The sequence below is a fragment of the Carassius auratus genome, chromosome 9 (assembly GCF_003368295.1).
Source record: "Carassius auratus strain Wakin chromosome 9, ASM336829v1, whole genome shotgun sequence".
Classification (NCBI taxonomy): Eukaryota; Metazoa; Chordata; class Actinopteri; order Cypriniformes; family Cyprinidae; genus Carassius; species Carassius auratus.
The window spans coordinates 26,010,314-26,028,572 of NC_039251.1; the positions used below are offsets into that span (position 1 = coordinate 26,010,314).

The following is an 18,259-nucleotide window of genomic DNA, read 5'->3' on the forward strand; positions in this document are numbered from 1 at the left end:
ACTGCAGAAATTCATTTTAACGTTTAAATACCCGTTGCAGACAAAAGGCCAACATAAAGTAAAATAAAACAAACGCTGAGACGAAAACAAGCCAAACAATTTTAATCTGAAACCAAAACAAAACATCGACTGCATCGTTAAGACAATAATGCAGTAGCGCACTAAAATGATATCAACTAAAGCTTCCTGTTCGGATAGAAGGTCTAGACACTTTTATTCGTATGTTGACATATCGAAATTAGACATAGCGAATTGCAACGCCTTGACGTGATTTCTTAGCTGTGCCCTAAAATCTGTCACTCTCCCGGACGATATCCAATGAGCATCAATCTCGCAAAAACTTCCTCGCGGTAATTGGGTGAAGGATGTGGATGGTGTGCGCACGCGGGGGCTGAACGTAAACATTCGCGTGCTCTCGCGCTCAGAGAGAGGAACGGAGCGAGCGAGGACAGTGAAAGCTCTCCATTGCGCGGGCATTTGACAGAGTTGTGTGCAGCTGAACGTGTTGAAGGTTAACGTCAGATGGGCTCTGTGAGAAGAAGAAATATGAGAAGCAAGACTCGGTAAGAAAACGCCTTGTGGGTTGCGGGACAAGAGAGAAGTTTACAAAGGAGCGTCTTCTTCTGATAAGCCTCCACATTAAGGCAAGAGAGCGCGCGATGAAGTTCGGTGAGGGATTTGTGTAAACGTCACGAGAAGTTAATGCGAAGAAGAACAAACAAGACTTTTTGGAAACGTTATTAGCCTTTAAGACAATGACATTAAGAAGGGAATGCAATCGTAAAAACAACTTCCACGCATAATGTGGATTTCTACGCTGAAGGTATTTCGTTCTCCTTTTGCGTCTGATAAAAGGAGGTTTTAACGGATATATTTTGGACATATTTTTCCGTGCCGCCGGTGGACCAAATCAAAATACCACGCATACTTTTCCAGCTTGAATAATTCATGAAATAGTGCGTGCCTTCGAGGCTTGGAAAAAAGTTACGGCGATACGGGGAGGGGGAATAAGAAGTAGAACTGTTCAGAGTGGTGAGGGGGATGGCCACAGCGGCTTCCAATCCTTACCTGGCCAGCAATAGCATTCTCTCGTCAGCCTCGATCGTGCACTCGGAGTCCGGAGGTGGTGGCATGCAGCCGGGAAGCGGTGCTGTAACATCGGTGTCGGGAGGTTACAGAGGAGACCCCGTGGTCAAGATGGTGCAGAGCGACTTCATGCAAGGAGCCATGACGGCCAGTAACGGGGGGCACATGCTGAGCCATGCCCATCAGTGGGTTACCTCACTGCCACATGCGGCCGCCGCAGCAGCCGCCGCCGCAGCCGCTGCAGCAGCAGAAGCCGGCTCCCCTTGGTCCTCCAGTCCAGTTGGCATGGCCGGGAGCCCACAGCAACAAGACGTGAAGAACAGTTCAAACAGAGAAGACCTACACTCTAGCACCGCGCTGCACCACAGAGCCTCGCATTTAGGGGCTCACCAGTCGCACCAAAGCGCATGGGGTGGCACCACAGCCTCCCACATCCCCACCATCACCGGGGGACAGCAGCAGGCCCAGCAGTCTCTCATTTATTCCCAGCCGGGTGGCTTCACAGTCAACGGGATGCTGAACCCTCCCGGGAGTTTAGTCCACCCGGGGCTGATGCGAGGAGACTCGCCAGAAATGGATCACCATCATCACCACCACCATCATCAGCAGCAGCACCCTCACCACCACCACCACCAGCAGCAGCACCACGCGGGAGTCAACAGCCACGACTCGCACTCAGACGAGGACACGCCGACCTCCGACGACCTGGAGCAGTTTGCCAAACAGTTTAAGCAGCGTCGGATCAAACTGGGTTTTACTCAAGCCGATGTCGGGCTGGCTCTGGGAACCCTTTACGGAAACGTTTTCTCGCAGACCACCATTTGCAGGTTCGAGGCTCTCCAGCTGAGCTTCAAAAACATGTGCAAGCTCAAGCCGCTGCTGAACAAGTGGCTGGAGGAGGCCGACTCGACCACGGGCAGTCCCACCAGCATCGACAAAATAGCAGCTCAAGGCAGGAAACGAAAGAAGCGCACCTCCATCGAGGTGAGCGTGAAGGGAGCCTTGGAGAGCCATTTTTTGAAATGCCCCAAACCGGCAGCGCAGGAGATATCCTCTCTGGCGGACAACCTCCAGCTGGAAAAGGAGGTGGTTCGGGTCTGGTTCTGCAACCGAAGGCAGAAGGAGAAGAGGATGACGCCGCCCGGGATCCCTCAGACGCCCGAGGACGTGTACAGCCATCCCGGCAACGTGAGTGCAGACACACCGCCTCCGTCCATGGACTGCAAACGTATGTTCACTGAGACGTAGAACAAATCATTTTATATACACTTCAAGTCAGCAAGATAGCACAAATATTCTATGTAAATTACGAGAGAAGCCGAAGCTAAAATCTTTAAAAGCTCTTCGTTTTATCCTCCAATGTCCCTAACGATAAATGACTCTGTTTGCTCTGTGTTTCAGGGGAGTTTTGTGGTAGATTACTTAAAAGGTGCAAGTTTGAAAGATGAACCGGACAGCAACCACAACGTGACATCTGCGAGCTCCTATGGCCAGGAGATTCTGGTGCACTGACACCGAAATCATAACCAGCCCAAAGCCAACATAGACTTTATGGATTGAAATGACAAAAGTACTCTCAAGGACATGGATCAATGCAGACAAACATTAAATATTAAACAGTGGAAGAATTTTCCCCAGGACACGTATCAGTTTTACGCACAGGAATTATATGACTTATTTTAACAAAACGGAATTGCTTTGCATTATGTGCAAAACGGAATTGCATTATGTACAACAAACTACACCTTTTCTATTTCATAGTATTTTTTTGGACCACACTTCTGTGAATAGCTTTTACACAGAGAAAACTCTTAAGAAAAAAAAAAAAAAAAAAAGATTGATTACTCTCAAGCTGCACTTATTTTCCAGTTTCAGCCGACCCCTTGTAAACACTTTCTGTTGTTGTTTGGCTGAATAATCGTGGATATTGCCCTCTCTTCACTGCTTTTTCTAGGCAGATTTTTTGGTGGGTTTTTGATAACATGTCTGTGTAAATTTGGCTATATGAATTCTCTGTGTTGACTCAAATTATTTGCTCTATATTTTTCACTAAAATCAATTTAAAAATATTTCCAAGAGCAATGACAGATTTGTTGCGCGCAGTGATGACTTTCAACCTAGTAGCATCTCTTGTAGGCCTTTCCCCCTGCCATTTTAAATATTGATTATATTTTATACTGTTAGTATTACACTTGTTATTATATACAGATATTGTACACAAACACATTGACGAAGTTGGAACAAACCGTTGTCAAACCGTGTCCCCCGTGGTTGTTATTTAAGTTCAGTACTGACTCAGCGAGAAATGAATGAGAACAATAAATCTGATAGCTTTCAGATGCTTCAGTGCAACTTTCTTTCTTTCTTTCTTTCTTTCTTTCTTTCTTTCGCAATTTTGTTTAAATATTAAAACTACTTTCTAAATTATAACACATTTGTATTTGTTTGACGTTTCGTCTAGGCAAATACTGAGACAATTTCTGAAATGTATACAAAGGGAATTCAGTAGTGTATCTTTTTCCCCTCGAACTTCTGACCCTTGGCTTAATATGGAAGTGTGAGAACTTCCCAAATGTTTTCACCTTGCATTGTCATATTTCCTTATTGTCTTTTTTTCTGTTAGCATGTGTTTCTGTATATGCTTTAGTGTTTTTTTTAAACAAAAGACACAATTATACCATGTAACTTGTCTATATACTGTCTATCTGCTATAGCCTATTAACGGCGTATATCAAGTAAAGATAAGCTTCACGTCGTCGTTGTAAATACAAATAATGCAATACATTTTTTCATTTTATTATAAAACTTCTCCGTCAATGAATTTTCTGAGACTCCAAATAGTGCGGGGTTATGGGGCATCCCAAACTTGATCAGTTATACTGTTTTCGTATTGTACCAATTATAGCCGATATATTATGCTTTATACCAGCTGGCATGCACTATTTTGATTTAGATTATTTTCCTCTCAACTGAATATATATTACCAAAACATTCGGAGGCCTTTTTTCTTATCCAATAAATAAATAAAAAAGACAATGTCTAATCATAGCCTATTATAATCTTTATAGGTCAAAGAGACATAGAAATGTTTTGCACTATTCAGTATTGCACTACTACTCTTTCTTTTCAAAACTCTTGTCCCTATTAAACCAGGGTAATAATTTTCATATTTTGTAATACCACTAGAATGTCTTAAAAGTTTATTAGTGTTTCCCCCCTTGTTTTAATAAATGGGCACATAAATAATGGTTACCAGCGACGTGATTATTGCCCTTAGACAACCCGTTTACCGCATTCTTTGTAGAATGGTTCAGGACATTATTTTATGGTTTAGGCCGGATCATTTCAGTAAACTGAACTGGATGAACTGAATAAAACAACTGCAATATCCTAGCAGAGAACAAACTGCAAAATTGCATTTATTGTAATTCAATTAGTACATTATATTCAGTTAGCGTGCCTTCAGAAAACAATTTATTTATTTGGCTTCATTTTGGGAACGCTTTTTTTTTTTTTACTTTCAAATGTATAAAAAGATAAAAAATAAAACAAGCACGAGCGTCCAGCTCTTCGAGTGACGTAATTTGGAATCCATTCCGTGCACGCTCTGAAGCAGGAGTGAATTTGTATGCATGGAAATTCGTATGCTTGCCACGTAGCTCTCTGAATGCAAAAAGGCCTAGATCCTTCCATCAGATTGCAATGTAAAAGCGTGCAAAAACGATTGTGTGACTGAATTGCTTTTCTTCTGCAAACCGACCGTTTCTGCGGGGAATAGCACAACTGTTGGCCCTTAATTTTCATCAAGACAAGTTTGGCAATTTCCCCCATTTGTATTCATTCCTGCTATGTTTGAAATAGCTGGCTTTGCACTCTTTTCAGCTCAGGCGCAACACAAGCCTTCCAGCTGAACGAACGACGTTTCTGATGAGACTTGGGAGTGCAGCTGATTTTTTTTCTTCTTCTTCTTTTCTGGATAACTTTTGTGGGGTAGTGACTATTCAGCCAAACACACGGTTCTTCTCTTGAAGATTTAAATTTCGCGGATGATTTACCGTACATCCGTTGCGTGGCAACGAAATTCAACCTGTGGTTATAAGCGCGCGCCCCACCCTTCATGCGATATACTCGATGTTAATAGCATCGCTCACACACCCAGAATCACGGAGATGTAAAGCTTTCTGTTTCTGTCTAAAACTGTCTAAAGAAAAGTTTATGATACGCAGTGATAAAATGAATGAAAATAAAGAGATTTGTTAGGCTGATTATATTACTGTTCTCTCGTTTTAATTTCGAGCTTTACAATATATTCGAAAATAAGTTTTTTTTTTTTTAAAAGTATATTTGAAAAGTTTCCAAAGTTAAATCAACCTTCAAATTAAAATCGGCTGTACATCCTCAGTTATAGCCTACTCACAAAGATAACTATAATGATTCTGAGTGATGTGACGAAAATTAGTTCTTCTTCTTCTTTTTCATCTTCTTCTTTCTTACGTGTTAGACCCTGAATTGCACAAAGGGCTATAAAACTGTGAGAATTCCTATCTTTTTACATTTGAAAACAGCCTACACGTGTACGCCTATTTATCGTCTCTTAGATCTGTTACCAAAAAGATTTAATAAAAATAAACATGTAAAACAGACGCACACCTTAGTACGCAAACTAATTTTATTTTTTATTTCCACATGTAGCTCTTTTTATTTATTTGCTTTGTTGTGTGTGGGTATGTTACGTATAAACTAGCCTATATGCAGTCATAATAAGAAAAATATTTTTTAATTCAGAGTTTTCTTCACGAGTCAAATGTGTGTAGGCTATCTAAAATTATGATAATTAAAATTTAACAGTTAAAATGAAGTCGAATTTAAATATATATTTTTTTTACCATTTTTTCAACATTCCTTTTTTTTAGATAATATTTATAAACGTTAACTTTACCCAATAACATTGGTCCATTGAAAATGAATCTTACCCTCTCATATTTCTTTAGCGCCATCTTTTGGAATTCCCTCCTGCATGAATACATGTATCAATATCAAACCATGTTATCGACAAAACAATACTGAATGAAATTTTCAAACAACATTATTTACAATTACAATAAGAAAAATGCGTGCTGAAAACGACAACGATCTCCGAAAACAATTTTTATTTCCTTTTTGGATAGACATATATGATTTATTAAAAAAAGTACACAATTATACTAATAAAATAAAAATGAATACGATTAAACAAAACATGAAAAAAAATAAATGATAATAATCACACCTAAGATAAACCTTTAAATGCCTCTTATAAAGCTATTAAACTGCATATGTTTACCTAGTGTACACAAGTGTAGAGCTATAGAGATATCATTAGTGATGTGTTTATTTCTAATTTCTTACAAGCTGTTTTTTTGTTCTCCCCAGACTAGCAAGTGATCTAACCATGTCTCACTGCACAGCATAACGTTTTCCTTTCTCACAATTCCCATCAGACCTTCGGCCAATAGATGTGGTCCGAGGCTATAGTCTACAAGGCGTCTGGATTAGCGACCAGGGGACCTTCACTATCACACACCTGCTGCAAGCCCAGGGCACACTGCCAGCTGAGGTCAGTTAGTCCGCCAGCCACATCACCCTGGCAGCAGTTGCCAAGGTGACAGCATGTCAGAGCCTGTCCATTGAGGAGTACGGGGGGGCTGACGGCCAATGCCTCGCTGCCTCTGACCGGCCCCTGGAACTTGAGGAAGCGGGGGACCGAAGGCACACATTCAAATGCTTAGTAACAAACAACTCCACACGAGGCAAGGGCCAGAGCGCCAGAGCCTAAATCATTAAATCTACTAAGTGAGTCTTACACACTTTCCAGCTCAGACGCCACCGTTCAAGAAACACTTTGAATGAAAGCAGTTGATTCGATATAGGCAACAATCTTAAATGTGGATATGAATGTGTGTGAGAGAGAAAGAAAGACGCAAGTAGAGAACAGGAGGTGAAAGGTGCTCCTGCTTTTGTTGTAGCTATCACATTAACTGGAGGATGTGAAGCAGAGGGGAAATAAGCTGTGGGCTCTGTGGTTTAATAGATTACTTACAATTGGACACAGGTATTTGAAGTTAGCCATTATACCCTTGAGGCCCCAAAAAAGGTAAAAGAAACATCACATTTCAACCAAATCTGCCACCGCTTCTCGCTCCAACTCCTTTGTGTTTTTGTAAAATAAACATATTCGTTTAGCATAGTTGTTTCGTGCTTTCCAAACGTGCACGACGCGGCTGCGGATATTTGCATTAGCGTGTTTTTGCTGTTCCTGAAGAACACTTACACATTATCAAGAGCCCTTTCAAGCATAAGCTCTTTTAAATTCAGCTCATTGTAGTCACGGCACAATTTGTTAAGGTCAAATCTTTGTCTGAATGGATTGAGTCAGAATTGTATTGAGGTCATCAAAAAGCACAAAGCCATATCTCTTCAAGGGCACATCTGAATTTCAGCTAAGCTCTCAGAGCCTCAATCTCCCTCGGAAAGAATGGAAAAAGTGTAGACCTAAACCCATCGAATAAGGTCTCGGCATCGAACAGGCCTCTCCTGAAATGCTATTACAGTATGCACCTCGGCCCGGCGCCGAGACTGAATTCAATATACACAAGTGGCCTATACGACGAGCCATTTGGTAGCTCAAGAAAATCATCCACAATACAAATTCAGGATTGTTTGGTTTTAATCTTCTGTTTTCGAGCATTCCGAAGGATTCAGTTGGGATGTCAAATCTAAACGGTCACTTTAGAGACATTTCTCCTTGGACCACGTCATTATTAGTAGTACGTTCAGCAAAACAGCAGAACAACAAAATCCTTTCATAGATGAGAGGATACTTTTCACTTTCTCTGTGCTCATATTTCACTGTACTTATGCGGGATAAGTGCAGGAATTCCTGTTGTTCAAACCTCTCCAAACATGCCACATACAACGTTGCAGAGAGTTTGCGGGCTGAAATAAAAGTAGCTAATTGATGCAATACACCAAGGACATAATTATCTCTTTGAATAACTGGCGGTGGTTTAATTGCTGGTAATTGTTCTCCAAACCTTGTTCAGAAGTGATGAACACAAGACTGTTATTATGCATCATGTGTTAATCCTACTATTCTGGCTTAGTCATTAGGGCTTCTGTATCAAAGCACCATGATAAGAGTGGCAGAGGGGGAAAAATATAATGTGCACACACACACACAATGCACACGCATATTAGTGACATAATGCGATATAGTGCCGTATTCCTCCTTAGTAACCCCATGCAGCCTCAAGTTCACCTAAACAGAAATAAACACAAACTTATACCACCTTTTCATGGTCCTCTACTTTCTTCTGTCACGCGCTCCAGTACGAATTTTCTCTCAGGTGTCATATTTATAACAGTGGGGTTTCTGTTATCCTGTGTTTGCTGTTAATTATTGCCACATTGCAACACCAGACTCAGAGCTCTACAGGAAACAAACACTGATTAACGTGATTGGGCCTGCTGAGAATTGCAGTCCGGCTGAAGTGTGTTGATTGCTGAACTGTTCCCACCCTCTCACCCCAGCAGTCTTGCCCTCTGAGCCTTGTGAGGCCGTTCAGTGGCAGATACTTCAAAAGATGTCTAGGGTTCGTATAATCTGAAGTAATCCGAGATCTGAAGTGATCGCAAGTGTTCGTGTTCTTGAAATAAACTCAATCGACAGCATTTGTGACATAATGTTGAATTGAATGTTGAAAAACACTAAAACAAAACTCATTTTAATTTTAAACATCCCTTTTAGTTACAGTGAGGCACGTACATTGGAAGTGAATGGGGCCAATTCATAAATGCTAAAAATGCTTTTCAACAGTTCAGCCATATGATATAAACAATATGTCAACAAGATTTTAGTGAGGAGGAAAAAAATCTATTACTTCTAATTTTTCAGTGTAACTCACATGTGTGTGTGTGTGTGTGTGTGTGTATGTATTAATTTACATTGCCATTTAAAAGTTTGGGTCAAAAGATTTATTTGTTTGTTTGCTTATCTTAAAAAAAAAAGAAATTATCATCAACAGCGCATTACATTGACAGCAAACACTTATAAATTTCAAACTTTCTATTCATCAAAGTATCCTGCAAAAATATAATTATTTTCACATACACGAAAAAAAAAAAAAAAAAAAAAAACTTTTTCAAAAAAAAGTTTGAGCAGAAAATGATCATAAGAATAATTTTATATTAGAAGGATCTTGTCACATGAAGACTGGAGTAATGGCTTTGAAAATTCAGGTGCTGTCAATACATTATATATAAAAAAATAATCAAATAAATAAATATGAATGAATAAAAAAAAAACTTTTTCAAAAAAAAAAGTTTGAGCAGAAAATGATCATAAGAATAATTTTATATTAGAAGGATCTTGTCACATGAAGACTGGAGTAATGGCTTTGAAAATTCAGATAATGTCAATACATTATATATAAAAAAAATAATCAAATAAATAAATATGAATGAAACATGAATATATTAATTTTATGAATTTAAACAGGAGGTTCCCCTCGGTTTTGTATTATTATTATTATTAATCATTTATTTATTAAGTAATTTAGTGGAAATTGTTTGAAACTGTTGGTTGAGCTAAAATGCAAATGCTATGACAATGAAACAAGAAAGAACTGTTTTGTAATTCCAGTTCATCTGAATGCAGACTGCTGTGGAGCAGACTGGCAGTGCTACTGTTTTATATTCAGACTCAGCACTTTAGCTGCATGGGAAGGGGGAGAGGAAGTCTATGTGGCTCTTTCCTGTCTCATTCCTGAGTCTCACGGGCTCATGTTTCACCTGCTGCATCTGAAGTCTGCCACATGTGTGTATATGAGAGTATTTATCTTTCTGTGTTTTTCTGAGCAATGAATTCCTTCCGTTTAACAAAATAGCTTTTGACTGAACACGGCCAGATGGAGCAGAGGTGGTGTTATTGATAGGGCCGGGCATTTCAATTGAAGCGGAAGTTCATCATATTGACCGTTGATGTGCAAAATAGGTCCCTGGTTTGATTTGTTTTGATATGGGCCTACAGTGATAATTCCACACACTGGTCTTCACTGCCCTCTACTGGCTTTAAAATTGAGTCGAATATTACTAAACCATTCAGACGATTTATCAAGATTAACACTTCCTTAAGGTGCACCTCTCTAGTTCAATTACAGCCAAATCAAATTAATGTCCTCCCTCAGTGAGAACATCTAACATAAACTTTGGATGTTGCATAGAGCAGGCCTAGTTATAATTCAATTATTCTTTCAACAATCTTTTGAGGATCAGATATCTGATCAAAGCCATCTCAACATCTGTATGAGTCCAAAACTGGATTTGTAGAAACCCGACAAAGCATAACGGTTAATCATGGTCTTATAGGCCACAAACTGTAAGAATATCTGCACAGGGATTTGTATGAGAGGCCATGCTAAATAAATTACATTTAGGCGTGATATTCAGAGCGATCTGTAGGCCTAATCCATGACTTGAGCTGCCTAAACTGTTAGAGAATATGAGAGCAATGCCCAGTGAAGAGAATAAATACTCGTATCAAGCCACCAGGACACAGAGGAGGACTGATACTAAAAGATTGTGAATCCAAATGTGCCTAATTTTTATAGCATGGAATTGTTGTAGTCTACTGTAGAAATGTAGAATATAGGATTTAATAGATTAAGGCTACATTAAGCATTACAACAACTACTTGGATCACTTAATTTAATTCCAAAGAAAGCAGTAGTCGCACATTTTTTTATTCCATATGGCTTAATTTTTTTAAAAATATAGCACAAATTAAATGGACGATGCTTATGGTGCTCAATTTATGGTGCTCGACATCCCAATTAACAACCATCTTTGGAATTACTTATTGCACATTTCACGACAGTGTCAAGGTGAAATGTCTTCCATTTTCTTATAAACAGATGAAAGTTAATCAGGTAAGGTTCGATTACATTAGTTAATTGTATGTAGGCCTATGTACCAGTTCAGAAATTAAATGTCCAATGAACAGCGTCAAAGAATAATGCTCTGAAAATAATCTACCACCAAACCTAGCTGATAGCATTAACAAAGAAAGGCAAACGAATAAAACCCCACTTGCTGAAGAAAACATGCTATTTTAGCTTGCTTCTACAAGTCTTTAAGTTCATATCTTGCCTCATACAAGTGCAGTGCCATACCAGGTGAGCTTCTAAGCAATTTTACGATGTCAGAAAATCCATAGGCCTTCATTTAGAGCTGATTATGCTGAATCATGCACTGTTAAAAGTCTCTTTAAGTCAAAACATACCGGGTAAGGAATCATGAAAATAAGTATTTATTTATCGATAATTCTGCCTTAATTCATAAAAATAAAAGTTGTTGGTATTCTACTGACACCAGCGTTTATTCTGTGCAGTGAATACATATGTTTTTGGTGTTAATATAGATACAGAGGCACTTTTTCCATTGACATTATATTACAAAAAGAGAAAAAAAAAAAGACATACAGGTTTTGAACGACGTGAGGGTGAGTGATTGATGGCAGAATTTGTGTTTAAGTCAAGTTTTCACATGGATGTATGCAGTCATGGTTCCTCTGTTTGAGACTATGCTACAGGTTAAGTCATTAATGAGTTTCCAGCTGAGGGCGAAGATGTCTGCATATGTCCTTTAACTGTGCAAACAAGCTACAAGAGTGCAGGAACGATTAACCTCCGCAGCCACAACAGGCAGGTGTCATGGTTTGTTAAACGGTGAATTACACTTCCTCGGCCAGCACTCTGCCTCTAATCACATCTGCAATTACAGAGCAGAAATATTGTCCCTAATTGATACGGCCCGCTGATTTGTTTCGATTTCTCGTCGCCTCAAGTCGTTTTCTCCCTTTACCCGCTGGCTGCTAATGAATGGACTCGTTAGGAGGGGGCGTGTCTAAGTGAAAGTGACTCTATAAGCACAGCTCTGCCAGATGTATGATGGCAGGGAAAAGGGACAGTGTTAAAACAGCAGGAGGTGTAATGGCACCTCAGAGCTGGAGAGACGGAGAGGGAGTGGGCACCTGTCCATTAGGCCCCACTGAGGGTGGAAGTGTTAAGTGGCTGGGTTTCGGTCAAACTCTTGAGGGACAGTTGTCATAGAGACGCAGCTGTCAGCCAGCGACTGACTTTGGGAGCTGTGGCTGTGCTGATGACGATCATAGATTAGATGGTGCAAAACACTGACTAATACCTGCACCTCTCCTCATTTTCACCCACACCTGAGAGAGACGTTTGTCTTCTGACGAGGGCTGTGAAGAGAGCTGCTAAATGAGCACCAGATGAGGGACAGATGTAAGTGTAGGAGTTTGGATCCTCTTACTGGTAATCTAAGATATCTAGCCTCATCTCAATTTGTCAACCTATTTCCCTACTGCGTACTGCTACCCATATATTTTCATATCATCATATAAATACAAATGCGTGGGCAGGTGCAGTAGAGTCTAAAAGTCTCCTGTTTTGCATTTACCATTTTCTAATTTAATAGTTTTGGATCTTCTTCTTCTTCTTCTTCTTCTTCTGAAAGATAGATAGATAGATAGATAGATAGATAGATAGATAGATAGATAGATAGATAGATAGATAGATAGATAGATAGATAGATAGATAGATAGATAGATAAAGCATTAATTACGATTATTTGCATCTTTATTGTGAATCGTTGAATTAAATTGTTGTTTTCCCCTGAATTGTAAATGGCTTTGGATAAAAGCTTCTGCTAAATGACTAAATATAAAAATATATAAAAACCTTGAATTCCCAGATTTACAAGGAATTTTCAGACCTGTAAATCTTTAAGACGATCAATCAGTCAATCAATACATAAATAATGCACAGTCCTCACACTGTGATTTGGCACCTTCAATTTCTCAAAGTGCAACATTATTCCTCTATCCTTGTTCTAAGGCTATTTTGTGCATATTACAGATGGAAAAAAACCTGCCTTATAAGAACAAAACCTTGGGAAAGGACTGAAAATATTATAAACAGAACCCTGAATAAGAGCCAAGCATAATACATTGTATCCCTATTCATTGACTGCCATTAAAAACGACATGTCATTCGGTTATACATAAAGCAATCCTTCAGTGTCTGCATCTCTTCACCTGTATCCATTTATAGTGAGGAAAACTCTTGCGTTCCTCAAACGTGCTTTTTTGAGAGTGGGTTGGCGGATTAGAGCAGCTCTGTTGAGATGGCATTCGAGCAAACATCTGAGAGGTAATTGACAGGGAGATGAGCTCTCGCAGCATCAGTGTCAGTCTGCGTGATCAGCATACATGTACACCAGCCCCGCCGAATGTAGGGTGTGTACTCTGTAACGCTTGATGGGCATATCAGACTGCTGGTGTGATGCCAGTTTAGACAAGTGTGCCTCCTATTCACCTCATACACAAGCAAAGGTGTATATTAGAATTGCTGTTTACACTCTACACACTATATGAAAAAAAACTTTTAAATTTACCATTCAAGAAATGACTTGATAATAATTCATGTTAAAAATATGTTTATCAGAATGTCTGAGCTGTTCTTTTCCACAGTGAGAGTGGATGGGGACCACAGACTGCTAAGCTCTATAAAAGAAACTAACACCAATTCATAAAATAGTCAGTATAATGCATGCATATTCCAAGTCCTCTGAAACCAAACAATAGCTTTTTGTGAGGACCAAATAAAACGTTTATTTGTTGTTCACTGAAAACACCTCAGGCATTCTGGTATAAATAAATCCTTGTTTGTTCCACCGAAGAAAGTGAGTAAATAATGACATAAATTTCATTTTTGGAAGAACTAATCTCTAGTCCCAGTCCTATAGTAGTCACACCGAAATCATCTTGGGCATTCTGGACAAGGAGACTGTAATTTATAAATGTTTAATATTCTGTCATAAATCTTTATTGAATCTTTATTACGTTTTCAAGATTCAGTATTATTAATAATATTCGACAAGACGCTCTTGTGTGTCTAATTTTAATTTAAAAAGCGTGTGTACACATGTGCTTGTGTTTAATTATATTAAAAGATACATACATTAAATATACTATAATACTACATGATACTATAATTCAGTAATGATTATTATTCAATGTTTTGCTTATAATATGTGTTATATACTGCATTGTTCATCATACAGATGGAGGAGAAGCTACTGATGAACAGTACAGTACACTTATCAGCTGGACAATGTTGCCATCTTCTGTTCTGACACAGAACTGCATGCATTATGATTCCGCCAGCATATTTCATGTCATTTGTTTCCATTATTTTCAATTAATGATGTCAAAAAAAAAAAAAAACAACACACCACTAATCAATATTGATAGAACATAACACATTGTCATCTTTAATTTGAATCAATTAGTGGAAGTGGTTGGTGCATTTGTCACTAATAATCTGCTATTTCATTTCACACGCATTGTTGTTGAGCATTTTTCTCAGATTGTACAGACACTGGTATTTTCAGATTCACAAAGCAACAACTTAACTCAGCGTGACTAAACTGTTTTTATTTAAAGCGAACACTGGCAAGACCAGCACCTGTTATGGATGAAGGTCATGTTAATGTCAGTTCTCAGTTTATATCGGAATACTTCAAATAAATGAAAATGAGTTCCTATGAGTAATTTAATTTAGCTGCAGGTATTAGAAAGAGAGAGCATGTGTGTCACCCTCACGTGAGCTTCTTGTGATTTTGTTTTGTGACGTCTCAGTGAGCATCAAAGAGTAAGAGCGAGGGTCTGTAGAGCACACAGTGTTCCATTATTGACAGACCAGAAATGGAGAGGTTGCCCTGGTGACAGTCACAACACAATCATCCTGAGATCTCAGAGGCCAGTCGCAGTGTCACTCTCACTCCTGCAGTATCCAGTACAGCAGGATGAAACATTTGGATTTGTGTTTTTGTGTTATTTGGATCTACATTTCACCACCTTTGCAGAAAAATCATCACCGTCTGCTTGTTTGTATGCATACAAGTTTGACTGCACTTGTAAAGAACAAATATTTTAAATAGTCCTTGAAATCTAATAAAAGTAATAGTGACATTTAGAAAAATTAAACGCAACACTTAGGAAATGACTTGTGCTCGTTTTTTTTGTTGTTTTTTTTTGCGAATCTAACATTAACAGGTTATGTGTTAATCACATCAAATATCCTTATTTTAAATATTATATCATTGTGAAATCATTGTGTAAAGATACAGTATAATAGTTCTTGAGGCAAACAGATTCTCATTTGCAAACAATAGACACACACATATACTCGCATAGGCGTAATGGTTTTTATACTGTACAAGCTGTATTTTCTATCACACCCAAACCTACACCTTACAGAAAACTACTTAAAATTTTCTAATTTCATACAAAAAAAAGTATTGTTTTTTAACCTTTTTGTCCTCATAAACCATGTTTACATTGCAGTACCCATCTCATTATACACATTTGTGTCCTCATAAACCATATACAACGGGTAAAATAAGTATTGAACACTTCACCATTTTTTCCAGAAAATATATTTTTAAAGGTGCTGTTGACTTGAAATTGAACCTGAAAAGGAGTGGACTTTGCTATCCTAGGAACTACCAAAAGTCCAGCATTTTGTGACCATAGAAAGCGTGATGGATTGTAGCGTAGTATAAGGCTAGTTAGGTATGCAGGTGCTAAACTATTTAGTGCCTTACAGGTAAGAAATAACATTTTTTAACTGATACCGAACTTAATAGGTAGCCAGTGCAGAGACTGTAAAATTGGAGTAATATGATCATATTTTCTTGGCCTGGTAAGGACTCTAGCTGCTGCATTTTGGACTACCTGTAGCTTGTTTATTGAAGAAGCAGGACAACCACCTAGAAGTGCATTACAGTCATCCAGTCTAGAGGTCATAAATGCATGAAGCTTTTCTTCATCAGAAACAAGTAACATCTTTCGTAGCGTGGCAATGTTTCTAAGATGGAAGAATACTGTTTTTGTAACATGGGAAATATGGTTTTCAAAAGACAAGTTACTGTCTAATATAACACTAGGGGTGTCCCCGAACAAAGATTTTCATAGTCGAATTGGAATATTTGAATCTGGCTGATATTTGACTGAAAGTCGAATCAGATGTTTGGGGGCGGGGCAAAATACATTGAGTCAAGTCAGACATTGGACAGCCATAATTACTAATACTAACACACAGGGGAAATGTGTAACAAATGCCTCGCAGGCTCGCAGATACAAACGGGGTAAATAATGTTTTTATATTTTGATTAAAAGATAGTTAACACTAACCGTCAGCGAAACCCTAACAATTCACAAGTTTTACAATAGTGCTCTCATTATAAAGTTAGCCTATCACAGTAGTTATTAATGTTCTGCATTTCTGTTTTGAGCTGCGCACGCTGAAGATGACCATAGAGTGAGTAATTGATAGCAAGTTTTTAATCAATGGGATTCAACTCATAATTTAATGTATAATAGCTTCGTTATTTATACAGCATAACGTTAATATTAGGACTTACAGGCTATTTGCAAAAAGAGCCCGAATGCACATGAACATATCTGCGGGGCTCTTAATGCGAACTCCTTTTGTGGACGCGTTCTTCACGAAACAATGTGCAGAAACACTGCAGTTAAACTTAACATTTCACAGCGTTTTATTATAATGGTGTTTTCATTATAATGGTATGTGTGTGACATAGGCTACCCAGTCATAGTTATATAGCCTACTGCTTTGTAGTTTGACCTGGTCACACTGAAGAGATATCACAGTAGTATACTATAGAAACGCTTGACGGAACCAAACACATTTTATATCAGGTAAATAATATATCCACGATATATATACACTGGCTGAAATGTTTTGAAATCACTTGTACCCTACCTGTTCGAAAAAATCCAATCTCTGCCTGTGTCCGTTTGAGTCTTGGTGAAGTTTTAAATCCCTGCCGCCAAGATGCTCCTCTGTCGGTCACGGATTATGGAAAGTGAAACATAAATCTATAGGGGTGGTTGGATTTATTCACACAATTTAAAAATATTAATTTGAAGCTCCTTTCTTTTCACATTCTTATTCACGGCTTTATCATAATAGGCTGCATATTGGGAGAAAACCGCACGTTCTACGTGAAATCAGACATTTGAGCTCCCCATATAGTCAGAATGGCATAATCATAACAGCCCGCGAATATTCGACTTTGAGATTGGTAGTCGAATCAGGCTCCTCGAATCGTCGACTATTTGGGGTCACCCCTATATAACACCCAGATTTTTGACTGTAGAGGAAGTAACAGTAGCCTACATCCGTCTAGTTGCATATTGTAATCTACAAGAATCTGTGAACTGTTTTTTTTTGGGGGGGGGGGGGCAATAAGTAATATCTCTGCTATTGGTCATCCTATCTTTTACTTTTTTAGCACACTTAGATAATTTAGAAGTTTCATCTGGTCTCATTGAGATATATAGTTCAGAAAAGACCACTTTGGCAAGTTACTGGAGTTTATTGAACACAATTTATCTTTGGCTGTAAGGTTCCTTATGGGGTTTCTTGCTGCCAAATTAATTGAACATACAAGAGCTTAAACATTAACCCCCCGGAACCATCAGCTTGGAAATACATGACAATTAAGACACTTAATAATGTCTTTAAAGCAAACAGTGATAATCATGTATGTAGCAGTGGGACGTCTATCCTGTAGCCCGGTTCTGAAGATGAGTGTCTCTCAGCATTGAGGTCCATGCCAACCAGGACTTGAAAGCCTTAGTGAACTGAAACAAAGAGACGACAACCAGAAGGTGCACGGTAATATGCTCATGCTTATGATGGGAGGGAGGGAGGGTTGCGAGTCATTTGAGTGCATTGGAGAATGGTAGTGATTGGAGCTATTTGACAGCTGGTCCCAGCCTATGCCTCCGTGGCCTGACTGAACTAACGCTGCGCTCAATTTGAGATTCTTCAGCATAACAGTGTAAACGAATCCCATATTTTCTAAAAATATTACCAAGGGGCAACGTGTATATTGAAAATAGGACAGATCCTTGTGGGCACTCTGTATTTTACTGGTGATAAATGAGATGACTCCCCATTTAAATTAACAATGTGTTAGCGATCGGACAGATATGGTCTAAACCATTTTAGAGCCTGCCCTTTAA

The 18,259-nt window shown here is 38.8% G+C and overlaps 1 protein-coding gene across 2 annotated transcripts; it reads left to right on the forward strand.

Annotated features, from left to right (window-relative positions):
- The first annotated feature begins 378 nt into the window (after nt 1-378).
- Nucleotides 379-3,427, forward strand: pou3f3a (POU class 3 homeobox 3a). 2 transcript variants are annotated; one of them, XM_026272313.1, is made up of 2 exons: nt 379-2,314; nt 2,488-3,427. In XM_026272313.1, exons 1-2 carry the CDS (start codon nt 1,042-1,044, stop codon nt 2,532-2,534), a joined length of 1,320 nt encoding a protein of 439 aa, XP_026128098.1. In that variant the 5' UTR covers nt 379-1,041; the 3' UTR covers nt 2,535-3,427. The 2 variants fall into 2 exon arrangements, with proteins under 2 accessions (XP_026128098.1, XP_026128097.1); XM_026272312.1 differs by having other exon boundaries at nt 379-2,274.
- Nucleotides 3,428-18,259: the final 14,832 nt, after the last annotated feature.

Excerpts from the sequence above, each read along its gene's own strand:
- pou3f3a (XM_026272312.1), top strand. The coding sequence starts at position 1,042 with ATGGCCACAGCGGCTTCCAATCCTTACCTGGCCAGCAATAGCATTCTC. Across the intron at positions 2,275-2,487 it reads TGTACAGCCATCCCGGCAAC|GGGAGTTTTGTGGTAGATTA; the intron begins GTGAGTGCAGAC and ends TCTGTGTTTCAG.